General features: G+C 53.5%; 1 protein-coding gene across 1 annotated transcript; it reads left to right on the top strand.

Annotated features, from left to right (window-relative positions):
* The first annotated feature begins 11,047 nt into the window (after positions 1 to 11,047).
* LOC141026886 (uncharacterized) lies at positions 11,048 to 11,743 on the top strand. Its single transcript, XM_073503761.1, has one exon. The coding sequence runs from the start codon at positions 11,048 to 11,050 to the stop codon at positions 11,741 to 11,743; it is 696 nt and encodes a 231-aa protein (XP_073359862.1).
* The last annotated feature ends 2,522 nt before the right edge of the window (positions 11,744 to 14,265 follow it).

The following is a 14,265-nucleotide window of genomic DNA, read 5'->3' as shown; positions in this document are numbered from 1 at the left end:
TGCGGGGGCCTCCCGAGGGGCGGTCCTCGCCGCGACCACGACGACCAGGGCGGTGGCGGGCGGCGCTCCTGGAAGGACACCCTCCTGGGTCGGGGCGCGGCAGCACCTCCAAGACGGGCGACGACGGTGCAACGAGCAAAGTGCGCCAGCGCAGCCGGCCTCGCCGCCAGGACGGCTCCAAGGGCAGTGGGTGACACGGCGGTCGCTCTGCTGCTCCGGCGTACCCCGACAAGACGAAGAAGAAGGGCAAGCCACGGTTAGCAAGCCAAGTCCATGTGCCCACCTCCAGGTTCATGTGGCGCCCGGGGCCAGGGGAAGGGCCAGGGCATGCTCATTTGTGGCGAAGAAGAAGGGCAGGATGGGCAAGGTTCGAGGAGCCGCTCACCGACGATGACATTGCCGTCATCGCCAGGCTCACCAGGATGGGCAAGGACGCCCTCCGCGTCGCGGCTGGGCTCAACGACCCAGAAGACGTCGCCGGGGAGGCCTTGGTGTAATCATGTTAGTTCTTCTTCAATGTAGTAGCTGTAGTTGCCGGCGGCGGCCAGCGTTCGGCTGGTTCGAGTTAGGTTTATTCTCTTCTAGTAGCAGTGTTAGCAAGAGGTTAGTTGCGGGCCGTCGAATGTTGGGGCCTATTGGTGGTCGGCGGCGCCCCCCGGTTAGATGGATGGTGTATCAGTGCATTTGCTTCATTAGTATTCTTAGTCGCCGGAGATCTCCTTTGTTTCCCGATGATTGACGACAACAAAACTCCACCCATCATGAGTTGGAACGTGCGCGGGCTCAATTCGCCGGCCAAGCGCGAGGCAGTTCGAGAGGTGGTAGCAGCTCACCGCACGGCCATCCTCTGCCTCCAGGAGACCAAGCTGGACGTATGGAACCCACACCTGGTTCGCGACATCGGCGGAGCAGCTCTTCTAGGCTGCGCGGTGCTGCCTGCCATCGGCACGCGCGGCGGCGCGGCGATTCTATGGAACAAGGATATAGTCACCATAGACACGCACGCAGTAGGAGAATTTGCGATCACTGTTGAAGTAGTGGTAGCCTGCAATCAAGCGACCTTCTGGCTCACTACGGTCTACGGGCCGGCGAGTGATGCCCATAAGGATGCGGTCGGACGAGACTTGGCTCATCAACGGCGATTTCAACCTCATCTACGAGGCTAGAGACAAGAACAATCACAACCTGAACAGGAGGCTAATAGGTCGTTTTAGGACGGCTATCGACAGCGCCGGGTTGCGCCAAATCAAGTGTAGCAACCCTAGGTTTACATGGAGCAACGAGCGGGAAAACCCCACGCTAGTGAGCATAGATAAGTTCTTCTGCAACATCCACTGGGAGGTCTTGTTTCCGCGCACCCTCCTCATGGCGGCCTCCACATCATGCTCTGACCACTATCCGCTCCTCCTCGCCGACGCGGCCGGCCCTCGAAGACGAGGCACGTTCAAATTTGAATCGCTTTGGCCTCGCTTCCCGCGCTTCCTCGACACGGTGACCGCGGCCTGGGCACGGCCAGTGCCGGAATCCTGCCCTTTCGCGCGCCTGCACACCAAGATGGAGCGCGCAGCCAGAGATCTGCGCATATGGAGCAGGTTGCTCTTTGGAGATGCCAAGCTCCAATTCCACATCGCCTGTGAAGTGATCCTACGCCTCGACGTCGCGCAGGAGCGGTGTCAGCCCACGCCGGCGGAGGCCGAGCTCCGGAAAGGGCTGAAGCTCAGGCTGCTCGGTCTGGCTGCGATCGAGCACTGCAGAAAGAGGCAGGCTTCAAGGCTGACCTGGCTGCGCTCGGGGGACGCAACGACCAAGTTCTTCATGGCCAAGATCAACTCCAGAAGACGCAAAAACTTTATACATGCCCTGAAGATCAACGGCTCCATCACCACCGCCCACGAAGAAAAAGCTGAAGCCATCCATGATCACTTTAGCGACATCCTCGGAGCCACCCAACACCGCCCCACCTCGATCAACTGGAGTCAGCTCCGGATGCCCCAAGTGCAGGGAGGGGGTCTCGACAACCCCTTCACAGAAGAAGAAGTTTGGGCAGCGATCAAGGCCTCTCCGCGGAAAAATCGCCTGGACCGAACGGTTTCTCCGGCACTTTCTTCAAATCCTGCTGGCCCATCATCAAAGAAGATATCATGCTGGTGTTCAACCAATTCTACAACCTAGCTGGCCACAACTCCAACCTCCTAAACACTGCAATAGTCGCTTTGATCCCAAAAAAAGATGGAGCCGACTACATCAACGACTACAGGCCCATCAACCTCATCCACTCCATAGCTAAGTTAATCTCAAAAGTGTTGTCGATTCGCCTCACAGTAGTAGTTCAGTCCATCATCTCGCCTGCTCAAACGGCGTTCCTGAAGACAAGATGTCTACACGACAGCTTCGTTTATGTGCAAAATTGTGTCAGAGCTCTACATCGTAGGAAAACGCCGGCAGTTCTTCTAAAGACATCTCTAGGGCCTTTGACAACATCTCCTGCGAGTACCTGCTCGAGCTCCTGGCGAGACTAGGTTTTAGCGCTCGTTGGCGAGATTGGATAACACTGATCTTATCCACATCCTCATCAGCGTTCCTCCTAAATGGATCGCCAGGCAGAAAAATTATGCACAGGAGGGGGCTGCGACAGGGCGACCCGCTGTCCCCTCTGCTGTTCATCATCGCCATCGACCCCATCCACCGACTACTCCAAGCGGCAGAAGAGACGCTCGACATCACCCCGGTTCCGGGTAGGGAAGTCAAACTTAGGGTCAGCCTATATGCGGATGATGCGATCATCTTCGCAAACCCTATCAAGGAGGAGATCGACTATCTGATGAGCATCCTAAAAGGTTTTGGTGATGCCACGGGACTGCGGATTAACACGGCAAAATCATGTTAGGAATCTGGACTCTCGCAACTCACGATCACAGAGGAGACGAAGGTTTTGCGTTGCGTGCAAACTTGCAACTTTTTCCATTTTTTTTTCACTGCTATTTATTCGTTATAAGGAAGGAGAGGCAGGTAGCGATCCTAACTATGCGCCACGATCCGCCGTGCTCGCGCCATCCCACTAGCGCTGATCGTGCCTCCTAAGCCACCTGCGAGACTACCGGGCCGATCATGGTGACCACGTCCAGCCGGCCCGTGCTAGCTACTTGCATGGCACGCACACCCCGCGGCTCATGCAGCAAGATTATTTCAACGGAAATAAAAAAACTAGCCTAAGCACAACGACTAGATTAGCTAACAAATCACCCCCCTAATCTTGGCGTTGGCGTATTATTTCAACCATGCCGATCCTCCTTCTCAGCTCCTGAAAGGCGAGACGCCTGAGTGCTTTCGTCAGAGCGTCGGCTAGTTGCTCGCTGGTTCTGACATAGTCGATGAAGACGCGTCCCTGCTCCACGCACTCGCGAATGAAATGGTACCTGATCTCAATGTGTTTGCTGCGATCGTGGAAGACAGGGTTCTTCGCCAGGGAGATCGCCGACTTGTTGTCGATGAGGAGCTTCGGCTGCGCGGCTTCCTTGTTCAGCATCTTGCCAAGCAGCCGCGATAGCCAGATGCCCTGACACGCAGCGGCAGTGGCGGCCATGTACTCGGCCTCGCACGAGGAGAGCGCCACCACCCTCTGTTTCTGGGACTGCCAGCTCACCGGGCTCTTACCGAGGAAGAAGATCACCCCTGTTGTGCTCTTCCTGTCGTCCGTGTCCCCGCCGTGATCTGAGTCGCTGTAACCGGTCAGCTGCAGTCCTCCGTCGCCGCGCTCATATGCGCAGCCATGATCCAGTGTCCCCGCCACGTAGCGCAGGAGATGTTTCACCGCAGCGTAGTGGTCGGAGGCAGGCTTCTCCATGAACCTGCTCAAGTACCCAACTGCGAAGGATATGTCAGGCCTTGTATGAACTAGATACCGCAGTCCTCCGATGATGCTGCGGTACATCGTCTTGTCCACCGGGGTGGCGGTGCTTTCCTTGCTCAGTTTGAGCCGAGCCTCCATCGGCGTGTTGCTGGGGTTGCCATCCTCCATGCTCGCGCGCTCCAGTAGCCGCTTGGCATAGGCTGCCTGCCCAAGCACGATCCGATCGTGCTTCTGGCTCACCTCAATCCCGAGGTAGTAGCTGAGCTTGCCCAGATCGCTCATGCGAAACAGCTTGGTCATCTGCTGCTTGAAGGCATTGATCTCTGTCGTGGCCGCCCCCGTGATGATGAGGTCGTCCACATAGACCCCAACGATCAGGAGAGAGCTGCCCGTGCCGCGTCGGTACACCGCGTGCTCCGATGGGCAGCGCTCGAATCCCAGCGCACAGAGGCTCTCGTCCAGCTTTGCGTTCCAGGCCCTCGGCGCCTGGCGAAGCCCGTAGAGCGCCTTGCGGAGGCGCAAGACTTTGCCCTCCTGTCCGACCACAGCGTACCCCGGCGGCTGCTGCATGTAGACTTCCTCCTGCAGGTCGCCGTTCAAGAACGCGGACTTGACGTCCATGTGATGAACCTGCCAGCCGTGGTGCGCCGCGAGCGCGACGAGGACGCGCACCGAGTCCATGCGTGCGACCGGCGCGAACACCTCTTCAAAATCCACGCCGTGCTTCTGGACATAGCCCTTCGCCACCAAGCGCGCCTTGTGCTTAACAACGGCACCCTGGGGATTCTTCTTGAGTTTGTAAACCCACTTCAGGCCGATCGGCCGGTGGCCGGCCGGGAGCTCGCTCAGCTCCCATGTGCGGTTGGTGGTGATGTTGCTCATTTCTTCGTCCATTGCAGCACGCCAACCTTGGTCCGTTTCGACCTCAGCAAAGGAGGCCGGCTCTTCTCCCACGAGCATGCACATCTCGCTGTCGCTGTAGATGGCCTCCACCTCTTCGGTCGTGTCCCACAGGTTTTCCAGCGTGCGGTACCGGCGTGGCGCCTCCGCGCCAGGTAGTGCTTTTGAAGCGCCAGTTGGTGGCGACGCATGTTCAACGCCTGTGGGTGTCGAGATCGGCGTTCCGTACGCCGGGGAGGTAGGAGTGGGCGCGGTGAGCGCGCTCTGCGGCGTGGACGGCTCGGCGTCGGGCGCGGGCACCGTGTGGTGCCCGATCGGGGAAGACGCTGGCTCCACCCGCACGCTCGTCGTGGCCACGGGCTCCAGCTCGACTGTGAAGGACTCAAGCCCCTCATCACGAACAGGTGAAGTGGCGCCCCAATCCCACGACGTGTTTTCGTCGAACACGACGTCGCGGGAGACGTGGGCGCGGCCTGACGCGGATGGAAGACGCGGTACGCAGCCGATCCGGGCTCGTACCCAAGAAACACCATAGGCACGCTGCGATCGTCGAGCTTCTTCGTGTTCGGGCGCGTCACCTTCACGTGAGCCACACACCCGAAGGTGCGGAGGTGCTGCACGTTGGGCCGACGGCCGCACCAAGCCTCATACGGTGTCATGCCAGAGACACTCTTCGTTGTTGCGCGGTTCAGCAGGTATACTGCCGTGGTCACGGCCTCCCCCCAGAAGCGTGCTGGGACGCCCTTCGCCTTGAGCAGACACCGCGCCATGCCGACGATCGTCTGATTGCGCCGCTCCACCACCCCGTTTTGTTGCGGCGTGTAGGGGGCGGTGAGCTGCCGGTGCACACCTAGCTCTGCGAAGAATTCGCCGAGGCTCGAGGAATTGAACTCACCCCCGCGATCGGTGCACAGGGTCTTCAGGTGGCGACCAGACTCGCGTTCTGCCGCCGCCTGGAACTGCCGGAGCGCCGTCTCTGCCTCGTCCTTGGTCGTGAGCAGGCGCAGCCACATGAACCGGCTCTTGTCATCGACGAGCAGGAGGAAGTAACGTTTCCCTCCCGGCGTGGCCGGCGTGATCGGCCCGCACAGATCCGCGTGCACGAGCCCGAGTACATCCTCGGCGCGGTTCAGGGCCTGACGAGGGAAGGGGCTCGCCGGTGCTTGCCGGCAAGACACGCCTCGCAGAGCCGATCCACCTGATCGACGAGCGGCAGGCCGTGAACCATGTCCTCACGCGCGAGCGACCGAAGCGCTTGGAAGCCGATGTGGCCGTAGCGCGCGTGCCAGAGCCACGCATCCTCGCCTCCATGTGCAGCGAGGCAGACCAGACGAGCCACGCTGAGGCTCAGCACGTACAGGCGCCCGTGGTTGCGCTGCACGCGCGCGAGCAGACGCCCGCCCGGGTCTCGTAGCTGAAGGACGCCCTGGCTGATGTGCGTGTCGTAGGCGTTCTCGTCCAATTGGCCCAAGCTCACGATATTGCTGCACAGACGGGGAATATAGTACACTTCAGAGAGTACCAAGTGCTCACCATTCAGACACTGGAACAGGATCGTTCCCCTCCCTTCGATCTGCACCGCGGACCCGTCGCCAAGCCTGACGGAGCCGCGCACGCCAGTGTCCAGCTCGGAGAAGATCTCCCGCCGCCCAGACATGTGGTTGCTGGCACCGGAGTCCAGGAACCAGGAGGAGTCGCAACCTCCATCATCCGAGGCGGAGTGCGCCTGCGAGCGCTCCTCGTTCAACATCACGTGCTCCACTGCCGCCTCCATGGTCGCGGTGAGCGCGCTCAGACTCGCCAGGAGGAGCGTGGTCTCCTCAATCCCGCCCTCGGCGAGATTGACCTGCTCCTTGCGCTCGTGCCGGGGCTCGATGCAGTCCCGCGAAAAGTGCCCCGGCTTGTTGCAGTTGTAGCACTTGACTTTCGTCATGTCACGGCCGCCGCTGCGACCGCCGGACCCGCCAGAGCTGCCGGCATTCTGAGGCGGACGCGCGTCGTTCCTCCGTCCCTGATTCTTTCCGCGGCGGTTGTTCTGCCCGCCGCCGCCGCCGTCGGAGCCTTGGCCGCTCTCGCGCGCCTGCTTGCGCGCCTCCCACTGCTGCTCAGTGAGGTACAGTTGCCCACCGCCTTGGCTCGGCGCGGGCGCGGCGCAGCGCTCCTCGGCGGTCCTGAGCCGCCCGATCAGCTCCTCAACCGAGATCGTACTCAGGTCCAGGAGAGTTTCGATCGCGACAACGATCTGCGAGTATCGGGGGGAACAACACACAAGAACTTCTGTACGACGCGTACCTCCTCGACGTTGTCGCCGAGCGTGCGTAGCTGGTTGACGAGGCTGGTGATGCGCATGCCGAAGGCGTCGAGGGTCTCGCCGTCGTGGAAGGCGATCTGCTCGAATTCCGCGCGGAGTCGTTGCGCGGTGGCCTCACGCACACGGTGCACCCCCATCCTCATGACCTTAATCGTGTCCCAAGCCGCCTTGGCCGTCTCCTTGACGACGAGAACGCCGAGCATCTCCGGCGGAACGGCCCGGAGAAGGACGCCGAGCGCCGACTTGTCGTCGCGCACGTGTTGCGCGTTGCCTTCGATCGCATCCCAGAGCCCCCAGGACTCCAGGTGAACCTTCATCACCAGCGACCACTCGATGTAGTTAGTCGAGGTGAGGGTCGGGAACGTGGTGCCGGCGCCCGGCACGAACGGCGCGCGCTCCGTGGCCGCCGCCTGGTGGATCACCACCTGCCGTTCCCGCCTCACGCGGCTTCGCCCGCGGCTGCGCTCCCGTGGTGGAGTCGCCGAGCGCGCCAGACCGCCCCCGCCTGCGTTGAGGGCCGCGGCGGCCGCCGCCGCAGCCGCGTCCGGCTGTTCTCCGTGATCGGACATGATCGCCGGGATCGCTAAACGAGGCTCTGAATACCACTTGTTAGGAATCTGGACTCTCGCAACTCACGATCACAGAGGAGACGAAGGTTTTGCGTTGCGTGCAAACTTGCAACTTTTTCCCTTTTTTTTCACTGCTATTTATTCGTTACAAGGAAGGAGAGGCAGGTAGCGATCCTAACTATGCGCCACGATCCGCCGTGCTCGCGCCATCCCACGAGCGCTGATCGTGCCTTCTAAGCCACCTGCGAGACTACCGGGCCGATCGTGGTGACCACGTCCAGCCGGCCCGTGCTAGCTACTTGCATGGCACGCACACCCCGCGGCTCATGCAGCAAGATTATTTCAACGGAAATAAAAAGGGTCTGTCTACGTATCAGTCGACTGAGACTTGGCGAAGTCTCAGTCGGCTAACGTCATCACATGTAAATTAGGCCCTTTAACTAGTTCTATTTTTACTGGGTTGACTCGGCTAAGCACTTGGGATTATTTCATTTTACTTGCTTGTTTGTTTGTTCTGGGCTTAGCACTTGGGCTGCTACCTCTTTCTGTTGTCATTAGACCGGGCCTTTTTCTTTCTTTTTCTTCGGCGGTCAGGGACATACGGTGCCACCCGTAGATATGCCCACGTTTTGCTCAAAAAGAAAAGAGCTATGCCCACGTACATATGCATGTGCATGCAGATGGATGGATATGGGTCTCTAGAGTGTACTATACGGATTAGCATGTCTACGTGTGTCATCTTGTCACAGATGTACGTATGTGTGTCACTGTGAGTACACGTGTCATTTGACTCGCCCGCCTCCTCTTTCGGCGCCCTCTCCGACAGAACAAAAAAGTCCAGTTGCAGTCGGGTTAAAAGACATGCAGTTGCGGTCGGGTGCTGCACTTGCAGTTGCGGGACTGTTGTTGGGCTTGCAACTGGCCCGCCACTCTCCTGGCGCCCACTCTGACAAAACAAAAATCGAGTTACAACCATGTTGGGGGACATGCAGTTGCGGTTGGGTGCGGCACTTGCAGTTGCGGGACTGTTGTCGGGCTTGCAACTAGCCCGCCCCCTCTCCCGGCGCCCCCTCCGACAAAACAAAAGTTGAGTTGCAACCATGTTGGGGGGCATGCGGTTGCGGGCGGGTGCGGTACTTGAAGTTGCAGGGCTGTTGTCCGGCTTGCAACTAGCCCGCCCCCTCTCCCAGCGCCCCTCCAACAAAACAAAAGTCGAGTTGCAACCATGGGGACATGCAGTTGCGGGGCTGTTGTCGGGCTTGCAACTAGCCCGCCCCCTCCGACAGAACAAAAAAACCCAGTTGCGGTCGGGTTAGAAAACATGACGTTGCGGTCGGATGCGACACTTGCAGTTGCAGGGCTGTTGTTGGGCTTGCAACTAGCACGCCCCTCCGACAGAACAAAAAAGTCCAGTTGCGGTCGGGTTAGAAAACATGCAGTTGCGGTCGGGTGCGACACTTGCAGTTGCGGGGCTGTTGTCGGGCTTGCAACTGGCCCGCCCCCTCTCCCGACGTCCCCTCCAACAACAAAAAAGTCGAGTTGCAACCATGTTGGGGGACATGCAGTTGCGGTCGGGTTCGACACTTGCAGTTGCGGGGCTGTTGTTGGGCTTGCAACTGGCCCGCCCCCTCTCCCGACGCCCCCTCCGACAGAACAAAGTCGAGTTGCAACCATGTTGGGAGACATGTAGTTGCGGTTTGGTGCGACACTTGCAGTTGCGGGGCTGTTGTCGGGCTTGCACTTGGCATGCCCCCTCTCCCGACGCCCCCTACAAAAAACAAAAATTGAGTTGCAACCATGTTGGGGGACATGAAGTTGCGGGGCTGTTGTCGGGCTTGCAACTGGCCCGCCCCCTCTCCCGGCGCCCCGTTCGACAGAACATAAAGTCAAGTTGTGGCCGGTATAGAAGACATGCAGTTGCGGTCGGGTGAGACATTGCAGTTGTGTGGCTGTTGCCGGGCTTGCAACTGGCCCGCCCCCTCTACCAACGCCCCCTCCGACAGAACAAAAAAGTCCAGTTGCGGTTGGATGAGAAGAGATGAGGTTGCGGTCTGGGGTGACACTTGCAGTTGCATGCCTAGTGTCGGACATGCAAAATGGCCTGCCCCCTCTCCTGCCACCCCCTCCGACAAAATAAAATTAAAACAAAAAACATGTAGAAAAAACAACAAGTGAGAATAAAAATTGTTCATGCGTGTCAAATGTATCTTCTACAAAACTTAAATCTTCCAAAGATGAATGATAAAAATAGAAAAAAGTAGAAATAGAAGAAAAAACAGACAAAGAAAACATATAAAAACAAATACACAAAAAGATAAAATAGAAAATAAATAATAAAGAAGAAAAAAAGCTAGTTAAGTACGCGTATCTTCTTTCTGTACACACAAGCCTATAACAGAAAAAGAAGAAAGAAAATACAAAATATTTACATGGGATACCTATTAAGAAATAAAATAAATAAACAGAAAATGAAAAATGAGACTGACCACAAACCGTAGCCCACAGCCCACGTAGCGGAAGGACTCAGCCAGCTGCCAGCCGCTCAAATAGAGAAAGCCCAATAGGTTTTGAACAACAGGAATACATCAGCGACAAATATAGATCAATCGAATCGTATGGTTAATCCTATCGACTGAGACTTCACTAATTCTCAGTCAACTGAGAATTAGCAGAACCCAAATAAAAAAACTAGCCTAAGCACAACGACTAGATTAGCTAACAAATCAACGGCCACGCCGATCAGCTGCGATGATATCGACCTGACCACGGTTCTTCAATTCTTTGGCGGGCAAACAGCTCAGTTCCCGATCAGATACTTGGGGCTTCCCCTCGTCATCAGTCGGATTCGTTTGGTCCATCTTCAGTTCATCTTGGACCGCATCAGGGCCAGACTCGCCGGCTGGAAAGGACGGATGCTCACTATCGCTGGCCGCCGTGTCCTGGTCCGGTGCGTGCTCACTGCCCTGCCAACCTTTGCCCTGACGGCACTTAAGTTTCCAACAAAGCTGCTAAAGGAAATGGACAAAAACAGGCGTCGTTTCCTTTGGGGAAGAGATCAAGAGCTCTCTGGGGAAGCTGTAAGGTAAACTGGCACCGAGTCTGGTCCCCGATCGAACTGGGAGGCTCGGAGTTCTGAACCTGCAAAAATTCAGCCGGGCGCTCCGCCTGCGTTGGTTATGGCAATCCTGGCAACAGCCACTTAGGTCGTGGGTGGGCGGGGAGACGCCCTGTGATGGTCTGGATCAAGCCCTCTTCAGCGCTGCCACGACGGTGACCATCGGCAACGGTCAGACGGCAAAGTTCTGGCAGACCATTTGGCTCGGATCGGCGCCACTGAAGCTCAGCTACCCAGCCCTGTTCGCGCACTCGAGAAGAAAAAACAGAACGGTGGCCCAAGCCATTACCGATGACCAATGGATGGCGGACCTCGCGCACGGCGAAACCAGTGCACTGCTCCACGATGCAGTCTCCTTGCATCGACAGATCCAGCAGCGTCAGGTCATGCTCCAGGCTGATATCCATGACCAGATTCGATGGAACTTTGAAGGCTCTGGCAAGTATAGCGCTCGCTCGGCGTACGCACTGCAGTTTTTGGGATCATCGACTAGCCAGTTCAAGAGCATTATCTGGGACACTTGGGCACCGGCAAAGCTCAAAATCTTTGCTTGGCTTCTTCACCAAGATCGGCTGTGGTGCAATGATCGACTCCAGCACAGAGGATGGAGCAACAACTACTTCTGCCAACTTTGTCGGAGGAACCTGGAGAGTGCAGATCATTTGTTCTGGGAATGTAGCTTCACAAAGGCAGTCTGCACCGACTTGGCAACTTGGCAGCACTGCCAAGCATGTCAACCAGCAACTTGGTGCAACAGCAACAGCTCACTAGAGAGGATGACAGCCATGATAGAAGCAACACAGCCAGCATTCAGGAAGGGACTAAAATCGCTAGCAATGCTAGCTCTTTGGGAAGTCTGGCAAGCAAGAAACAATTGCACCTTCAAAAACAAGGAAGCTGATGCAAGGGAGATACTCAGTGCAATCCGGCGCAATCTTAGCCTCTGGCAACAGTGCGGTGTTCGATACATGCAGAGCCCCTTCGGGGACCCGCCCTGAGTAGTTGGTTTAGGGATGTGCCTTTGGCACTTTCCTTTCTTTCTTTCTTCTTCTTACATCCTTGATCCTCGGATCATCGCCTTTGTCATTTTTCCACCTGCTCCCTGCTTATGATCAATGAAACCAGCCTAGAGGTGGATCCTTTCAAAAAAAATATTTCATTTGAAAAGAAACCACAACAGGTCTTCCAGCTGTTACAGTTAATAAGCTGCACAATGTGCCCTATCACAACATGTGGGCTGAACACCATACAAACCCTTATCATTATCTTTTAACCCCTGTCATTATCTATTATTCCACAAGTCTAGACTGGTTATGCAAGTTCTTCTATGCAGATAAGCTAAGAAGGTGAACGAGGTGAGAATCTTGCATACTAAATCCTGTGAAATATTGTTGATTTGTTCACCTAGTCATCACCGGATCATCTTTTGAGAGGTGTGTATGTGTGTGTGCGCGTGCGTGCACATGCGGACTCGTAGGTCAGTGTCGAAATACAGCTGAGGCATAGTGTACGTCATGTTCTTTTACAAAAACACCCTCAGATTTTTTGAAAAAATCTGCTGGGTTCCACCAGTCAGTGTACAGAGGCAATAAATTTGGTTGGAAGAAACACCCTTGGATTTTTCTAAATTTCGTACAAAAGACCGCTGGGTCCCACCCATAAATGTAAACAAATTCGGCTGAAAAAATTTGGACAGGAGAGTACGATTGCACGACCTAATGCTATAGCTCAGGTGTCCTTGCCACCACACATGAAGATGCTTGATGTCCAGTATGGACTGCTAATATGTATATCCTTTAAGATTAAAGTACACATTAAAGATTGGTTTTAGACTAGCAAACCGACTTGGACTTCCAAACAGGTCAAACTAACCGTACTAGACTAGCGCGAAAGGTTTTGAATTCCGAAATAGCAAAATTTTCACTCACCCTTGAAATGGTCGAAATTTGTAAATTCTTTCAGGCAAATCAATGAATTATTGTTTGAGGTTGAATATATTTAAATTAAAAAATATAGATAAAATAATAAATGAATATACGTCAATTTTTCAGATAAATCAACTTTTTTAATTGAATAGTTTTAAATTTTAAAATCTAGATAAAAGAAAATATAGTGCAGATTGAATGCACGTAAATTCTTTCCGAAAAACGTTTTTGTTTGAATTCAAATAATAAACTTAAATATAGATAAAAGAAAATATAGTTTGGAATGAATGTTAGTAAACTCTTTTGGACAAATCAACATTTTTTATTGAATTTGAATAAGTTTTCATTTGAAAATCTAGATAAAAGAAATTATAAGTCATAATTAAAGTGTGTAAATTTTTCGGACAAATCAACAAAAAAATTGAATTTGAATAATTTTAAATTTTAATAATCTAGACAAAAGAAAATATAGTTCATAATAAATGTACATAAATGTCTTTCGGATAAATCAACGGATTTTATGTTTGTATTCGAATAATTTTAAATTTGAAAATTTAGATAAAAGAAAATATATCTCAGAATGAATGTAACATAATTTTCAAGTGATTGGAAAAATTCGCCCACCTCGTTTGAAAAGTAAATTTATCTCATTTAAGGTATCAACTGTCGTTTTGTCTATTGGTTAGGCCGGATCTCCTTTTATTCCGTTTGAAACCAGTTTTTAATGGGTACTTTCCCTTGAAAAAAAATCTTTAATGGGTACTTTAATCCTAAATATACATTAGTAGTCCTCGTACCGGTCCCAATTTTTCGCTGTATTTTATATACACTTACACTGACAGGTGGGACCCATCGGGCTTTTGTCCGAAGTTAAAAAATCCAAGGATATTTCTGCAAGAATCAGCATGTACACCACATCTCAGCCACTGACAGTGAGCCCTAGCCACCCTGGAGGCAAGAAAGTGTGACCGTATTTGTACACCTGTGCAAGTTTAATGACTGCAATAATGTATTTTACAAGTTTTAAGACTCCTGGTATATTTACCTTGTTAATGTACGTACAATAAATTGTTCCTCTCACATATATATAGACATGTGTGGTAAAGGATAAGCACCCACAACTTATTTTAAGTTGGAGAAACATTATAGGCAAAAAGAGATGTTGGGGCGAGTTGGGCCCCACCCTCCCAACGCTTCCCTTTGTATACTTAGCCATATATACATGCCTCAAAATTTCAAATAAAACTAGCAGGAAGAAATATGAAGAAAGAGTATCATATTATATACAGTTTGTCTAATTCACATCTAGATGTTTTTTAAGGATGTCACATCTAACCTCCCACCAATATATAATGCAGCAACAAGAAACAAAAAAATAGAACAAAAAAAAATAGACCACAAACGGAGTGAAAATCAGCTTAGATGTGATCTAAGCTGATTTTCACTCCGTTTGTGGTCTATTTTTTTTGTTCTATTTATGTCACATCTAGATGTGTCCTAGACAGACCCATATATATATATATATATATTCTTGTGTTGCATAGTTTACCTCATCTAAACCATGACGCGTGTGCCATATCTACTATTCAACTTTG

Source organism: Aegilops tauschii, chromosome 7 (genome assembly GCF_002575655.3).
Source record: "Aegilops tauschii subsp. strangulata cultivar AL8/78 chromosome 7, Aet v6.0, whole genome shotgun sequence".
Classification (NCBI taxonomy): domain Eukaryota; kingdom Viridiplantae; phylum Streptophyta; class Magnoliopsida; order Poales; family Poaceae; genus Aegilops; species Aegilops tauschii.
This window is presented reverse-complemented; position numbering and strand designations above follow the sequence as displayed.

Bases quoted from the DNA above. Each gene is read 5' to 3' on its own strand.
- LOC141026886 (XM_073503761.1), top strand. From the start codon at position 11,048: ATGGCGGACCTCGCGCACGGCGAAACCAGTGCACTGCTCCACGATGCA.